At 51.9% G+C, this 17,684-nt stretch overlaps 1 protein-coding gene across 1 annotated transcript; it reads right to left on the reverse strand.

Moving 5' to 3' along the window:
* Positions 1-3,885: 3,885 nt before the first annotated feature.
* On the reverse strand, positions 3,886-17,684 carry Capn10 (calpain 10). The gene is made up of 12 exons (XM_075951535.1): positions 17,073-17,684; positions 13,780-13,911; positions 12,031-12,227; positions 10,486-10,703; positions 8,400-8,541; positions 7,497-7,663; positions 7,039-7,301; positions 6,105-6,307; positions 5,701-5,962; positions 4,793-4,992; positions 4,529-4,574; positions 3,886-4,263 (listed from the first exon to the last, which is right to left on the reverse strand). The coding sequence occupies exons 1-12, from the start codon at positions 17,211-17,213 to the stop codon at positions 4,234-4,236; spliced, it is 2,001 nt and encodes a 666-aa protein (XP_075807650.1). The 5' UTR covers positions 17,214-17,684; the 3' UTR covers positions 3,886-4,233.

The raw sequence follows: 17,684 nt of genomic DNA on the forward strand, positions 1-17,684 counted from the left end.
AGCCAACTTCCCAAGGTGCCAACTTGGGGGTGGGGGGCAGGCTTTTAGACCCCAGTGGTGACCCCATGGCCTTGGGGTGCCACTCCCCACCTGCCCTTTAACAGTAGCCTATGTTCACCCTTCCAAACCGGGGCTACCCTGAGAAATAACATCCTGGTGGCTGCTCGCTTAGCCCCTGCCTGAGCTAGACACCTGGAACTCCTCAGATCATGGAAGGTAGGCTGGCAGGATCTAGCTGAAATGGTCCCATGATCCTGAAGAGCAGGCCACAGCTTCAGTGCGCCTCTTGGAGGTCATTAGAGTGAACCACACTGAGGAGCAGCAACCTGTTCTGTGGGAGTCCGCAGGCCTCCCTCATGAGTCATGGAAGACTGGCCGGTGGTGACACTGGTGAGAGGCACAGTAGCCGTTGAACAGTGGACAAGGGTGTGGGGATCCAGATGCCTCCAACCCCTAAGAGATCTTTGATAGCTCTTGGAGGTGGGAAAAGTCCACTGGATGGAGGCTCAGATATGTTCCTCGGGGCATCCTGAGGGGACAGGTGCTCCAGGGGCCTTTCCTGTAAGCTGTCGCTAGAGGGCTTCCCTCGAGAGTCATCCTCAGATGTCCCTGGAACAACCAAAACAGACACTGTTGAGAGGGGAAGGGACAGCAAATAATAACCATGCTAGCTCAGGGAGCAGTTGCAGGGGAACCCCTGGGAAGGCCCGCTGTGGCAATACAGGTCTTTAAGGTGGATCTTACATTTGAGGCAGCCTTGCCCAGGTGACAGAGCTGGCTGGAACCCCAAGGTCAAGCATTTCAGCCCCATGAGGAACATTCAGTCAGGCCTCCATCCTTCTAAAGACCTTAAATTTGAGACTGGGGTTGCCCAAGTGTCTCAAAGAGAGTTCTGTTTCTACCCAAATGAGCTGCCCTAATCCCATTCTGCTGTGTACTTCTCAAAAAAAAAAAAAGTGACAATTTAGGCTGTGGAACTGGATTACCCGCTCCTACCCACAAAGAGCAAGGGTTCATAATAGATAATGAGGAGACAGCAGGCCCTAACCAGAGTGATTGTCCTATCTAATCCAATTGCTATTTTCTGCTGCTGAATAAGGTGTACATGAAGAGGGGAGTGTCTAGTGACACTCCTAGAACAGCACATCGTCTAGGTGACGCTGAATAAGGTGAGCATGGACGGGATGAGATGGACTCAGCACACTGTCTAGGTGACGCTGAATAAGGTGAGCATGGACGGGGATGCGATGGACTCAGCACACTGTCTAGGTTGAATAAGGTGAGCATGGACGGGGATGCGATGGACTCAGCACACTGTCTAGGTGACGTTGAATAAGGTGAGCATGGACGGGGATGAGATGGACTCAGCACACTGTCTAGGTGACGCTGAATAAGGTGAGCATGGACGGGATGAGATGGACTCAGCACACTGTCTAGGTGACGCTGAATAAGGTGAGCATGGACGGGGATGAGGTGGACTCAGCACACTGTCTAGGTGACGCTGAATAAGGTGAGCATGGACGGGGATGAGATGGACTCAGCACACTGTCTAGGTTGAATAAGGTGAGCATGGACGGGGATGAGATGGACTCAGCACACTGTCTAGGTTGAATAAGGTGAGCATGGACGGGGATGAGATGGACTCAGCACACTGTCTAGGTTGAATAAGGTGAGCATGGACGGGGATGAGATGGACTCAGCACACTGTCTAGGTGACGCTGAATAAGGTGAGCATGGACGGGATGAGATGGACTCAGCACACTGTCTAGGTGACGCTGAATAAGGTGAGCATGGACGGGATGAGATGGACTCAGCACACTGTCTAGGTGACGCTGAATAAGGTGAGCATGGACGGGGATGAGATGGACTCAGCACACTGTCTAGGTGACGCTGAATAAGGTGAGCATGGACGGGGATGCGATGGACTCAGCACATTGTCTAGGTGACGTTGAATAGGTGAGCATGGACGGGGATGCGATGGACTCAGCACACTGTCTAGGTGACGCTGAATAAGGTGAGCATGGACGGGGATGCGATGGACTCAGCACACTGTCTAGGTGACGCTGAATAAGGTGAGCATGGACGGGATGAGATGGACTCAGCACACTGTCTAGGTGACGCTGAATAAGGTGAGCATGGACGGGGATGTGATGGACTCAGCACACTGTCTAGGTGACGTTGAATAAGGTGAGCATGGACGGGATGAGATGGACTCAGCACACTGTCTAGGTGACGTTGAATAAGGTGAGCATGGACGGGAATGCGATGGACTCAGCACATCGTCTAGGTGACGTTGAATAAGGTGAGCATGGACGGGGATGCGATGGACTCAGCACACTGTCTAGGTGACGCTGAATAAGGTGAGCATGGACGGGGATGCGATGGACTCAGCACACTGTCTAGGTGACGCTGAATAAGGTGAGCATGGACGGGGATGAGATGGACTCAGCACACTGTCTAGGTGACGCTGAATAAGGTGAGCATGGACGGGATGAGATGGACTCAGCACACTGTCTAGGTGACGCTGAATAAGGTGAGCATGGACGGGATGAGATGGACTCAGCACACTGTCTAGGTTGAATAAGGTGAGCATGGACGGGATGCGATGGACTCAGCACACTGTCTAGGTGACGCTGAATAAGGTGAGCATGGACGGGATGAGATGGACTCAGCACACTGTCTAGGTGACGCTGAATAAGGTGAGCATGGACGGGATGAGATGGACTCAGCACACTGTCTAGGTTGAATAAGGTGAGCATGGACGGGATGCGATGGACTCAGCACACTGTCTAGGTGACGCTGAATAAGGTGAGCATGGACGGGATGAGATGGACTCAGCACACTGTCTAGGTTGAATAAGGTGAGCATGGACGGGATGAGATGGACTCAGCACACTGTCTAGGTGACGCTGAATAAGGTGAGCATGGACGGGATGAGATGGACTCAGCACACTGTCTAGGCGCAGACTAAAGAGGGGTTCCTCGGACGACAGGGATGGCTGTGGAGGGAGCAGTTGTTGGCGGCTGCTGTCCAGCTTTATTGAAGCCCTCAAGTGTTACTTTTAAAGGAAAGACCAGGTCTTTTCCTGCCAAGCCCTCGGGCCTACTCCCACCCTAGTTAAGCTAGTCCTGCAGGCCAGGTGATTGTGGAAACTGCCATTACAGGGCTTGGTAAATACCAAGGACGGTGGGATCCAATTCCAAAGAAGACAAGTGAGGTGAAAGGCCTTGTCAGTAAGAGTGGCACCGAAAATAGCTGCCTAAGGAAGTTATGGTTTATCAACAGGGGCGATGTAGAGGGCCACAAGTCAGACATTTGACCAAGCAAATCAAATAAGGATGAAGAAGGAAGCACCTCGATACAGTCCAAAGACCTGGCCCACAAGAGGACACTTGTTGTCCACATCAATATGATCAGAAGTCCCCCACCAACAGAAATTCTGGACCTCTCCTCCATGGCTGGGTACTAGGCAGGTAGGCTGTTCAGGCATCCAACAGGCCTGTGGGTATGACCTATGTTGACAAAGCCTGCCACAGTAGGACACAAGAGTGGCGGTTTCTAACAGTCCAGCAAAGATTAGCTTGTGCAAGTCCAGGAGGCACACTCATCGCAGCCATCCCAACCCCAATTATCTAACTGGGACTGACTTAAGGAAGTGATCAATACCCTTAGCATATCACTGGAATTGAGTATCACACAGGCACAGATCGCAGCTCAGGAAGGCCAAAGTAGGATGCTAAAACTATGCTGAAATCTTTCACTTTCAATTCCCTACCTCCTCCAGAGCCCATGCTGCCTGCCCTCACCCCCTGGCACCTCCCAGTTGTGCAGCCGACTGCTAGGATGCTAATTTGACCTTGGGCTTTGTGAAACAAGACCAATTCATAAATTACTCATGTTTATTTATAAAGTCATTCCTAAAAATATTTCAAGTAATAAATAGTTTTCAACATTTGTCACCAGCTGCCTGCCTGGTGTAAGGCTCCTGACGTCAAGAAGGGCGTGAGGGTTCTGCAGAGCCTTTCCTGGCAGGCCTGGGCACCTGGAATCTCCTGGTCTTCACTGAGGAATGAAGACGTCACTTGGGAGTCCTAGTCCACTACAGCACCCACTGGACTCCGAGATGTCTTCTATCCAGGACAAAGCACCCTACTTTCTCCTCCGGATCCACAGGCAGCCCTAGGCTCACAGCTGGCTGGAGATGTGCCTACATGCTGAGTCAGGGAGCAGCAGTCAGGCTTTCATTACTGCCATGAAGGAGACCTGCAGGGAGAGAAAGTAAGGTTGGGCCCTGCCCTCTGCTCCCCACTGTCCTTCTAAATACCTGAGAATAAAACTCAGTCTCAGCTCCCAAATCCCTGAAAGCTCTGCCTTGTGACTCTTTATGAGGGGGTCACAGCACTTTATATGTCAGATAGAGGCCTCTTGCAGCAAGGCTACTGGGAGGAGGATGAGGGAATTAAGACCCCAGACCACCAAGGAGACATAGGTAGGTGAACCAAGCTAGGCAAGGGTACTGCATACAAACCTCCTGGAGTAGCTGGCCCAGCATCTCCTGGCTGTGAATGGACTGCCTGTGGAGAGAATGTCAGGTCAGCCCCTAAGCCTGCCTTACACACCTCCCACCAGACCCAGGCCCTATCCCAGGCTTAGACCAGCAAGGAGTCCCAAAGCCCATAGGAGTCTCAGAGCCCTCTTGGCTCTGCCAGAAAGGCAGGAGTGTGGGCACATGGGTTAAGCAGGAAACTCACATGGAAGAAAGCGCTACAGTGCTGAGGACCTGGAGTCCTACCTGTCTATTCTGGTTGCTATGGTCACTGTGAAGGTACCCTCTGTATCTGGCAGGTAGGTGGAGGGCACAACCCTGTAGGTCCCCACTGACAGGAGGCAGAGGCGGCTCACTTCCTGGGCATAGCGATGCGGTACACAGCTTAGCAACGGCTCCTGAAGCAGCAGGGAACATGCACTCTGGTTCTCACCATCTGCGGGAACCTGGGGCAACAGTGCAATCAGCATGGAGGCCTACACAGGATGGCATGATGTGCTCTCCCTCTGAACAGTACCAGCTGAGGGCATAACACCCAGGGTCAGCAGGAGTAGCTGATGCCCTCAGTCCTTGAGCTGTTTATTAAACCCCTTTGCCATGGACAAAAGCCATGGAGCCATGCCACATTTGCCAGAGGCCCTGTCAGAGTTCCAGGTGGCCTGACTCAAGACTCCAAGAGTTCAGCTTTTTGTGATGTACTGACACCCTCAACAGAACCTTCTTAATGCAAAGTTCCTTTTCTTTCCTCCCCATGTCACCTGCAATCCAGGCATGCATGCTTCCACCCACCACAACGAATCCTGATGCAGCCCAACACACACTTAGCCAATGCTCACTGGGAAGTGAGGCCCCAAAATGAACAAAGCCTCATAGGAGGGAAGCCTCATTATTGCCATCATGGAATGTAGCCTATGACCCTGGACCTCTAGCATATTACCTCTCTCTCCTCCCATTTCTCCAACTCAAACTTTACTAAGTGTGTTCCCTGGTCTGGTTTCAGAGCCAGGAGAACTGCACCAGACAACCCCAGCAAATATGGACTCTGAACTTCCAAGTGAGTCTTTCTTGAGGCCAGTCAGCTGGACTAACAGGCTCAAATGACAGAATCCAGCCCCTGTGTCACAGCAGCTGGCCTCTCCTGGAACCTGGCTCACCTGAAAGATGTGGAAACCAATGGGGTGAAGCTGGCTGTCACTGAGTCGGCAGTGTTGGTGTAGGGTGATGCGGATGTAGCGGGGACCAGAACCCTCAGGAACGGAGAAGGGGAGGCAGGGATTGCAGGGGTAAGAGGCAAAGTTCCTGCTGCCCCCGGCTGTCTGGCCAGCTCTCCAGCAGCCCCGCAGCTGCACAGTCTCCCACTCGCCTGCAGGCAGGGCTGTTCCAGGCGATGAAGCCTTGGTGGCCAGCCTGACAGCACTGATGGGAAGACAAGCACAGAAGGCAATGGCAGCCTTGTCCAGAGGAACCTGCCCAAGTCCAACCTCACACCGAGTGCACCCCTGCTCCTTGCCAGGCCTCAGCCCAGCTGAAGGAAGCCCAGCTAGCACTGGCTCCTCACCTGAGGGAGATTTTCCCAGTGGAGAAGACTCGCAGCAGGAACTGCCCTGACACATCCTTCAAGAAGGTGCTAGGGACGGCCAGGTAGTAGCCTGGGGAGAGCTCACAGCGCAAGTGGACCTCGCGGTCATAGGCATGGCATGCAGTACCAGCTACCGGGGGTGAAGACAGGACTCTGGGCAAGCTGACCTTCCGCTTCTCTACCTGCATGATCGGACATAGGAGACTCTAAGGAGACTCACATTAATACACTGGGCCTCTGCCTCTCTGCTCCTCACCACTCAGGCAATGAATGCTCCCAGGAGACAGCCCATAATATCCACCCTTTTAAGCCAGGGCTCAAAATACTCAGGGCTTCCCTCAAAGGTGCATAACAGACAAGTCTAGTACTATGTTCAAAATGGCCCATGGCCAGTGCAGCCTGGGGAATGCTGGAGAAGGTACTTTCCAGCAACTTTTTTACAGGAGGAAACGACCATGAGGTAGGTCACACTTGTAAAGGAACAATGAATGAAAGGTAGCCACTGAGTAAGCAAGTGGCAGCTCCTCAGTGACCCGTTCTAGGAAACAGATACTAGTTCACAGAACCGACCAAACAATGTGTGTCTGAGACCCACAATAAAACAACCCTGCACACGTATAGGTTGTAAGGGAGGAGCCAGGGGAAGGTAGCTAGGCTGGAGTACACAAGGCAAGCAGCAGCCCTAGTATAATGGGAAACTTCCTCCTGGGAAGATGGGATTGTAGTCATCAGGCTAGCCTCCACCTCAGGGGTGGGATGGGCAGGCTTCGAATCAGTTGCATCAGCTGCATCTGCCGGTAATTCAGAGGTGCCTGCGGCCAGAGGACATGGGAAAAGGACAGGCGCTGCTAGGGACCCAGGCCTCCAATATGGCTGCCTGCCTTTCCACCATGAGGCCAGTAGATGGAGTTACCTTCCAGATGTGCAGGCCCACAGCCTGGTAGTCCTTGCCGGGGAGAGTCACTGGCGCACGACTGGCACCCACCAGTGCCCGGGTCTGGCCCTCGAAGCACCTCCGGGGTCTCTGAAGGACAGCCACACACACTTCACTGGGTTCCAAGAGCCGTAACCAGAACTTGGGGTTGCAGGGAAAGCAACTGTTGTTCCGGCAGCCTCCAGCTGACTGCCCTATGACCCAGGCGCCAGGCAGTGCCCGTGTGTGACACAGCACCTTCTCTAGTGGGAGAGCACACGAGTCAGCTGTGACAGGACCTTGCTGGCTAGGCTACATCCACAGGCCAAGGCAAGCACAAACGTGGCAGTCAGCCCACCCTCTAAGGATCCCATCTGTTCCCCTTCTCCAGGTCCTCAGTCCATGAGGCAGAAAGGGCTGTACCCAGTCGCTAGTGTGCCAGCCTGTGAGGGTCCTACCTGTGTAGAGACTCTGTAGGTGGCCAGCCTCTGTAACGGGGTAGCCAACAGTGACCTCGTCAAATTCCCTGAGGAACTCCTCTTCCTCCACCCAGAATTCTCCTTCCTGGAGTTGTGCCAGCATCTCAGACGCCTCAGCTGGCTCTACCTGGTTCCATCCTTCACCCCTGCAGAAAATCTCATTTCAGTACAAGTTCAAGGTGGAACATCAACAGACAAACAGGGAAGTGGGACCCTGGGGGGTGGAGAGTCCCAAGTTCCTGCCAAACCCTGGATGGCCAGCTGCACAGGACTCCCTTGCTAGAAGTGATCTATAGAAAGTGCCTTCTCTGTGCTGACTGTCCATCAGAATCCCTCTTTCCCAGGGGGACCCCACGTCTGAGAACTTGCCTTCTTAAGGCCCTCACACCTGAGCCCAGCCTCTCTGGTCTCTGAAGGAGCTGTCACTTGAGTAGAGTGCTACCCTGCTTAGCAGCAGCACCAGACCCAGCCTGGGCGCAGAGGGGAGTTGGGATCCAAGAGCCTTAGAGCTCCCAGGCCTCAAGGGGAATCCTGGCTTAGTTGGGTCTTAAAACTGAGCTGAGGACTTTATCTGAGAGCCACCCTCAAAGCCATACCCACCAAAACCCCAGGCCAGGCATTCACTATCCTATGGGTACCCAAGATAAAGCATCATTAAATAAATAAATAAACAAACAAACAAACTGTAGGACCCCAGTCTTCCAAGACCTAGACAAAGCAAGGGGGTACACAGACAGGTGCTGGGTAAGCTCTGCCATAAGAAAGCAAGCACTATCCTGGCAGCTGGATATGAGCACAAACCAGGCCAGATGGGCACTGCGGCATAAATGCCTTCAGAGCATCAACCCCTCCTCACACATGCAGCCCCCACCTGGTACTCACCCCTCTCTCCAGAGGCCCTGCCAACAACGTCGGCCCCAAGGGTTGTGAATTCGCAACAGGAGGATACCCTGGCCAGTCCGACTCCATAGCTCCCGCAGATCTGAGATGATGAAGGCATGGAACTCCCCGAGCTCCCTGGCACCTGTGGGACCAGGTCAGTCATGTGCAGGGCTAGCATTACCATGCCCCAAACTGGATAGGACAAATAGATCCTTGCTTTCTTGCCTGTGGGAGATGGTCTCCACAGAGTTAAGGAGCTCTGTTCCTAAACACAGGCCAGCTACGTGCTGTGTTCACTGGCATTCTGTGCCAGGAAAGGCCAACAGCTGGGCCCTGGCTCACTGCCACCAAGGACTGTTGCTTCACACAATACTCCTTCCTCTGGGTCTCAATTTTCACCACGTGTGCCAGTGCAGAGCCAGCTATCAAGTATGAAACCATTATTGTCACCCACATACCTAAGATAATCAATGGCTAAAAGAAGCCTCCCCTAGGCAAAGCCAGATGGAGAAGGAACACGTGAACCAGAAGTCAACACTGAGGACTTGAGGCCAAAAGAAATTCTACCTGGCCAGAGACCACAAAACAAAGGGCCCTTATGTGAAAGATAAGAAGTGCTATTCCAGGGAGGGTGGCAGCCAGAGAAGGCAGGAGGACCGTGACCATAGCTCTACTCCCAAAGGCTCTGCAGCTATCATTCTTGGTGTCCCTCTCCACCCCAGCCCTTCAGGCTTCGGGAGCCCCAGCAGCTCTTTGCCAGGGAAAGGGGTTCCCCAAAACCAGAAGTGTCAAGAATCAGCCATCCCACTCAGAGTCACCCAGCATCAGCAGTTCCAAGGAGCTGACGGTCAAGGAGGGAGGTTTAGGGAGCCAGGGTGAGCCACAGTGAAAAACACCCTGCTGAGGGGATCCCAGCCTTGCCAACTCTTCCCTGTTGGACTGGCCAGGGTGATTACCAACAAGTTTTGGGTTATTTTGATAGTCATACTTAATTATTTATGTGTGTATACGTGTGTACGTGAGGGGGTGTATGCATATACACATGTGTACAGGCCAAAGATAGCCTTGGCGTTGTTCCTCAGGAGCTGCCCACCTTATTTTTTGAGACAGAGTCTCTCACTGGGACCTGGAGCTCACGGACTCAACTAGGCTGGATGGACACCAAGCCCCAGGCATCTTCCTGTCTCCACCTCCTCAGAGTTGGAATTCTAAGTATCCATCGGCATGCCTGGCCTTTGACCTGGGTGCTGAATATCCAACTGGGGTCCTCAGGCTGTGCAGCAAGCACTTGACTAACTGAGCTACCTCCTAGCACCTGAGGTCCCTATTCTTAAACTAGTTATAGAAAATGCTCTGAAATGTGAATAGTAAATTATAAAGGTGTTCACTACAGTATTATTATCAGAAAATCTAGTCGGGCATTATACTGCCAGCGGTCTCAACATTTGTGCATCATAGGCAGGAGACCTACTTTAGTTCTAAGCAAGCATGATTCCCCCAAAATCAAAACAACAACAACAACAACAAAACAAAAAAGGATCTGAACTATCCAACGTTGCTGGAAGAATCAAGAAAATCACAGCAAGTCCAGCAATGGAGGAAGATACTCCAAAGTTTACATAATAACATAGAAAGTGGTATACGACAAAAAAAAAAAGACAAGGTTGTATACACAGGAGAAAACTCAAAAAGGGTACTAAAGAGTTGCAAGTGGCTTACAGTAGTTTTATTTGGGTGACCTTTTCTTTCTTCTTATTTTTGTATACAAACTTTCCTTCATGAACCTAAATATGTCAGTACGATAGAAAATGGCTTTGGACTTTGGTTGGCTGGTCACCAGCTGGTCAGGGAGGATGGCGTGGTCAGCTTAGACACTGTTCCTGCTACTGCTCCTAAGCTGTCTAGGAGCAACAGGGGATATAAATTAGCTCCTGCCTTGCTCTAGGTGAAAGAACTTCTCTAGACGGTCACCTCTCTCTAAAGGAGGGACAATAGACACACACAAACCCAAGACAGCCCTCTTGGGGACAGACTTCCTTCTCTATAACAAGCTCATGGTGAAAAAAGTTGTGGCCACAGGCTGTACCTGCTCTGGGGCTGAGTACAGAGCAGCTGATCAGACACTGGTCCTTCAGGCGGAGCAGCTGCCGACAAGTCCTTTGCTCTCGCCCACTGGGTCTGTCCTGCTGGCCACTGGCTCCCACTATGTCTTTCAGGCTCCACCTTTCTGCCAGGCTTCCAGTGAGATCCACCAGGGCATCTGCCACCTGCCCTGCCCACAGGTGCTCATAGGATCCATGAACCCTGGAAATCACAAGCATAGGAGGTATATAATATAAGCCTTGCTACTGGGGGCTTCTTGCTGCTCCTATTCCCACAATCCATCACATCTCCAAAGCACCTTCCAGCCACCCTTTCACTGCACCTGGATTGCTCCTCTGCTTCGTATCACATCTTCACTCATCTATTAATGTCAAATCTGCTATGGCCCTGCTGTTCTCTGCCCAGGTTCAGACCCATTCTTCTCTAGTGTGAGCAGCAAAGGACAAGACAAGGGGCCATAGAGGCTCCATCTCTGAAGCTCAAACTCCACTGCCCCAAATCGATATTCTGCTAGCCCTGAGTACCTCTGCTCAGACACCTGCCCCTTAGCCAGCCTCCCTCAGACACCTGCCCCTTAGCCAGCCTCCCTCAGACACCTGCCCCTTAGCCAGCCTCCCTCAGACACCTGCCCCTTAACCAGCCTCCCTCAGACACCTGCCCCTTAGCCAGCCTCCCTCAGACACCTGCCCCTTAGCCAGCCTCCCTCAGACACCTGCCCCTTAGCCAGCCTCCCTCAGACACCTACCCATTAGCCAGCCTCCCTCAGACACCTGCCCTTTAGCCAGCCTCCCTCAGACACCTGCCCCTTAGCCAGCCTCCCTCAGACACCTGCCCCTTAGCCAGCCTCCCTCAGACACCTGCCCCTTAGCCAGCCTCCCTCAGACACCTGCCCCTTAGCCAGCCTCCCTCAGACACCTACCCATTAGCCAGCCTCCCTCAGACACCTGCCCCTTAGCCAGCCTCCCTCAGACACCTGCCCCTTAGCCAGCCTCCCTCAGACACCTGCCCCTTAGCCAGCCTCCCTCAGACACCTGCCCCTTAGCCAGCCTCCCTCAGACACCTACCCATTAGCCAGCCTCCCTCAGACACCTGCCCCTTAGCCAGCCTCCCTCAGAAGCCTAACACTATGTAGGAGGGACAGCTTTTAACTGGGGACAGCAGTGAGAGCAGGACTGTGATAAGCAAGTGTTGCTCCACACCAGGCTCCTGACTCCCCTAAAACTGGCGACGAACCACTTGTCCTGAATGTTCAGAAACATACATGGAGGCATCTTTGTGCTGGGACTGAGGAATGAGGAGGACCTCTCAGCAGAGTGCTGGGAAATATGGGAAGGAAGAGTGAGCAGGGAGGGGAAACCATAGTCCAAAAAGCAGAGTGTCCATGCCAAGACACACAGGACTGGCTGCCAGACCCTGAGGACTGCATAGTGCTCTGTAGCCCAGGGAAGAGGAGATGGGCCTCTGGGGACAGTCTGACTACTGATGCCACCCAGCCTGGCTGGCCCTGCCACTTCTATACCATACGTACTTAGCATATGCCTTTTCCAATAAGGGAAGCCAGAAAACATCCTCTCTCTGGCACCGGGAGAAGCAGAGTCTCCCAGCAAGGCAAGGCAGACGGTCATCTATGGTCACCTCCTCCCAGTGTCCAAACTGCCAAATTCGACAGGTGAAGAAACCGCGATACTTCTGGTCAGACCAGCTTGGCTGTCCCGGAGGGAAAACCTAACGTGCACAAGGAGAGGCCAAACACACAGTATGAGATCAGCTTTGGTGAGCTCCTGAGCATCCCAACAGAAGCACTGCAGACATCTGATGGGCCAGCTGAGGGACCACCAAACACCTGTGCTTCTCAGCACCCCAATGGAACACTGCAGAACCTGATAGGCCAGCTGAGGGACCACCAACACCTGTGCTCCTCAGCACCCCAATGGAACACTGCAGAACCTGATAGGCCAGCTGAGGGACCACCAACACCTGTGCTCCTCAGCACCCCAATGGAACACTGCAGAACCTGATAGGCCAGCTGAGGGACCACCAACACCTGTGCTCCTCAGCATCCCAACAATGTGGCCTCACAGAAGCACTGCAGACACCTGAGAGATGAGGATCATTGTGCGCCTCAGTATCCTAAGAGTGGCTTCAACAGAAGCCCTACATGAGCACCCACTCAGAGTAAAGGGCTCTGTTTTGTTGGTTGCCAGGTCTATATGGCCATGTCACAACAAACTCAACCAGTGAACACAAAATCCAGATTTTCACATAAATAACTCATGTCCCCAAAGCTTACAGCTAACCACGTTTACTGCCCCAAATAAGCACTTGACCTGAATTCAAAGCTTTGGCTGGCAGGCGGCAGTAACTCAATCTTTTTTTTTTTCTTTTGAGACAAGGTTTCTCTGTGTAGCCCTGCTATCCTGGAACTTGCTCTGTACACCAGGCTGGTTTTAAACTCAAGAAACCCACCTGCCTCTGCCTCCTGAGTGCTGGGGTTAAAAGTATGCACCACCACACCCCGATTCTGTAACCCAGTTCTCAACAGACCTGTCTGTAACAGGTAGCCATAAGCCTAGCAGCCCTTCCTGCTTCTCAAAGCCATGTGCCCCAAACAGGCCAGTCACTGGCTAGGCAAAAGCAGGCTCTGCACCTAGGGAGACGTAGTGTGGTGCTGGCTCCAACACTCAGGAGCAGAGGAAATATGGTAACAATGGCATCAGCATCCTTTCACAGGAAAGTTAGATATCAGTAAGGCTTTAAGAAGGGTTAACAACAGTGATGAGCTTAGCCCAGGACACAAGAGAAGCCATACACGGGTTACCTACCTCAATACTGTTGCCTTAACTGAAAACCCCGAACAGTGAGCCAACCTAAAGCAGGCAGCTCTGTAAGGAAGAAAACCCACAATGCCTTTCTTACGGAGTCTGCCAGTATCAGAAGACAACTCCAATGACCTTTTCCCTATTGGTATTTAAAGCCTGCATATGAAAAAATAAAGAAATCAATCCAGTAAAGAAAACAAATTCCAAACCAGAGACACAGATACTTCTGCTGACCCTGTTTCACCTGCCAGCTTGGCCTGTTTTTGTGTCCCGAATGTGTGGGTGATTCCAGACTGGTGAACAGGACACACTTGGGTCACCGTCTTGGTGCCCTAACCTTCCCTCCACCCATGCTGCGCAGTCACAAATGTGCTGCAGCAAGCCCTGCTATTGGAAGAACTTCCTGTCCTGTGCAGGCAGAAGGACTCAAGTTGTGAGAAGCCTAAGGTGGCCCATACCTGGTCCAGGAGGTGTTGACTCTTCTGCAGGGCAGCACAGGCACACAGGAACCAGCAATCCCCCAACAGCCCTTGCTTCACCTGTCCTTCCCATGGGTTATCTGGAAACAGCTGAGGTGTGGCACAGATTTCCTGAAAGCAAGGCATCCAGTTAGCTCGCCTGCGGCCACTCTTTCTTTAAGCTAAGAGTAGAACACATGAATCCAGGGCAGGCTATGGAGGCGCTTTCTGATTATCTAAGCTTCTGGCCCAAAAGGGAAGGGGAAGCTACCCTCCGTCACCCCTACCCTCTAGTACCTCCTGGGCTACAATTCTCCTACGAATATCTCTACATACTTTCCTTATCTGCAAGACCTCAATTCTGGATGACCCTTTTTGAGACAGCTAAGTTTAGAAACTAGCTCTACTTCATAAATTCATGGTGACAAATACCAAACAGGTGCTCTACACTGCTAGAAAGTCTACTGTGTTAAAGCCTACAAAGGAAATTTCCCACATCCACAGACAATTGCATATCTTCCCCTTTTGTCTCTCAAAACATCCTCATCCCCTTTGCCCACACACCTGAGCTACCAACCTGCCCTCCTACTTCCCAGAAGCCACTGGGCATCCACCCTCTGCTACCTTGGAGCTGGACTTGTACTGCTATACCCTCTCCTTCTGTATGTTCAGGCATTCCACTCCTGGGGCAGACCACACCAGCATGCTAGCAGGACAGAATTAATATCTAGCAGCACTGAATTCCCTTTCTAGGCTCCCTTCAATGACAGCTTCTGAGAGAAACTGCCAACCCTTTTGTCCTTGCCCTTCACTCTCATCAAAGTCTGCTCTTGCTCCTCAGTCAATCATGTCCCCAAACTGCCTCAATTTCACCTTTGTGATGTCAAATTTAATGGCCATGTCCTATCATTTAGTAACTTTCAGAACGGCTGGCTGGCCCCCGACTCTCAAGCGCATGGAAGCTCCCATCAGCTTCTATGATGTCACATGCACCTCTGGTAGTCTCCCTCACCGCCAGCGGCATCTCACCTGTTGCTGACTACCTGCTAGGGTGCTCACTTGCACACTTATACACGAAGACTTAAGACTAAGTCTCAAGACCCTTGCTCTACCCCTATGCCAGGTCCTGAGTGGCTCTCCCAAGCTGGACCACAAACCATCTATCCCATCTATCATACCCTTCCTGATCTTCTGTCCCATCTACCCGACACCTCCACCTGAACAAGGGAGGCCAATCAGGGGCTGCTGAGGACCACCACCCACCTATCATTCTTCAGGAATCAAGAAGTCATTCTTGTTTTCATCTATCTATACAAATTATGCCTGTTTGCTTGTGACACAGTATGAGTATGGAGGCCAGAGGCCAACTTATTGGAGTGGGTTCTCCCCATCATGTGGGCCCAGGGATCAAACCTAGTTCATTAGTCTTGGCGGTAAATGACTATCGGCTGAGCTGTTTCATGGCCCAAGAACCTACTCTTGATTCCTACTTTGACACTTACTTACGCAGGCGCTCCTTCCAAAGCATTCTCAGAGCTGCCTACTTCGAAGCCCCCTCCACCCAGCTGTCAGGCCCACCTGAACACTGAGATCAACTTCCAGCACTACTAAAAAGGGCAGCCTGCATTCCGGCCCTGATGACCATCTCCCTCCCAGGAGTGAGCTTCTTTCTTAATGTTCTTTTTCTGTCTTGTTTACTACTCTTGGTACAATCATAAAGAGGGACACACTCACATGGCTACACTGTAAAAAACAGAAAGATATTATTATCCCTGTGTCCTAGCCACTAAAGAGCAAGTTTCTTAAAACATTCCAGCGCACTTACTCCTTAACTGAAAACCCTTCACAGGTTTCTCATGGCACTGGAAATTCATATATTAGTTTGTATTTGATGTGCACGAGTGTTTTGCTTGACTCTATCATTTATTTGCTTTCAGAGGCCAGAGGAGACTGTTGGATTCCTCGGGACTGGACTTACAAATGGTTATGAGCCAACACGTAAAACCCATTTTTTATGTTATTAAAAACAACAACAACAACAACAACAACAAAAAACCTAAAACCTGAAACTCTCAGTGTGCCCCCCCCAAAAAAAACCAGGATGCTTATCAACATCATTGAGTCAGGCAGTACAGCCTATAGAAGGGATGGCGTCCATCCAGTTGCATGGATACAGTAGCACTATATCCATGTGGGCCAGACTGTTCTCTGGGCAGTCTTGTTTAGCAGATAAGCCACATCTAAAAACACCAACTAAAACCACTAGGCCTGGGCATCCATTTTAGCTGCACGAAGTCCAAAAAAACATCTACCACAGTTCTCTGAGGTCATGAGAGGGCGACACTGCTGTGAGGTGCAGATCCGTGTGGACACAGTAAGTGACCAACACTGATGAAGGCTGGGGAGAATCAGGAAAGTGGGGCTGTGCCTGCTACAACGACCAGGTGTTCTGCCAGTTCTTATGCAGCTCCACCTTCAGCTTCTGGATCAATCAAAAAGATTTGCTCCTGAAAGTTAAATTGTGCAGTTGAATACATCTGCAATAAATTGATCAGTCGATCCAGAATCTGCTGGCTGGGGACTAGAACTTTCATATCTATTTATAATACATAGTTCTACCTGCCTGTACCATTTAAGGGAGTAATGAGAAGAACAGCAGCCCCTTAGATTTTCCCAGTGTAGTTAAACACAACCATGCCTCTGTTCTGTGCCACCTCTTGGTGTTCATACCCCAACGCTACTAAAAGAAATGTAAGCAAAGTACAAAGCCAAGAAAGATCTGTTGGGGCTGGAGAGGTGGCTCAGCGGTTAAGAGAACTGGTTGCTCTTCCCAGAGGACCTGGGTTCAATTCCCAGAATCCGTATGGCAGCTCACAACTGTCTGTAACTGCAGTTCCAGTTCCGACGCCCTCACACAGACATGAATACAGGCAAAACACCAATGCACATTTTAAAAAGGAAGAAGGATTTGTTAAAGTATGTAGGTGGTGGGATCTGGAATTACTGCTTCTAATATTCATATTAAAACAACTCCCTTATTACCTGACTTTGGGTCGTACTATATTTTGGTACAAATACTCCAAAACAAAATCTAAAAGGCAAACCATCAGACTGCTTCCAACCTCCTGAATTGGAGCTACCTCATCTCAACCCTCAGGGTCTGCTAGCACATCCTTCTGAGTGGGCTTGAGGAACTACCAGAGCAGGCAGCGGCGGGTCCTGCTAACCCCAGAGCCCCACCTCTGCGGGTAACTTATATGCAACACCCGCCCAGGCGAGAGAACCGGATGCACCTGGGGCCGTCTCCAAGTGATGTCCTCCCGAAACTGGGCCAGAGGTGTGGACAAGTTGAAAAAGAGCGAGGAGTCCGAGGCGGGGAATGCGGCGTCCCGGAAGAGCTCCCGCGCCGGCGTCTCGGCCCGCACCGCCCGCATCTTCGGCGCCCTGGGCTCCCATCTGAGGCCTGTGGACTCGGTCGTCGCCCGGGAGCGTGTGTGCGTGACCGTCACTGCAAACTTGGTCAGCTTAGCCCGCGAGACCCACTGGTGCTGACCCGCCCGGCGCCGCAGGCTCCGTTGTCCAGGTAACCCAACTGCAGCCAACCAGGCGCCCTGCTCAGGTCATGTGACACAGCTGCCTAATCGCGCACGCGCTGCGCCTCAGCTCCAAGTCCAGGGGGGCGGGACTCGCAGGGTCTGCTCTCGCGTTAGCTCTGCCTTTCTGCTTCTTTCGCGGCGGCGCTACTCTGATAGAGCTTTATGTCTTATTCTCGAGACGGCGCAGCTGCAGTCGCTTGAACTCGAGGTCTAGGAGACCACAGGAAACTGAAAAGACGCTTTGGTTCAGGGCGCTTTGCCAGCTACCAACCCCAGCACGCAGCGCGATCCCAGCGTACTACACTGATC

Source organism: Microtus pennsylvanicus, chromosome 17, assembly GCF_037038515.1.
Source record: "Microtus pennsylvanicus isolate mMicPen1 chromosome 17, mMicPen1.hap1, whole genome shotgun sequence".
Taxonomy (NCBI): Eukaryota; Metazoa; Chordata; class Mammalia; order Rodentia; family Cricetidae; genus Microtus; species Microtus pennsylvanicus.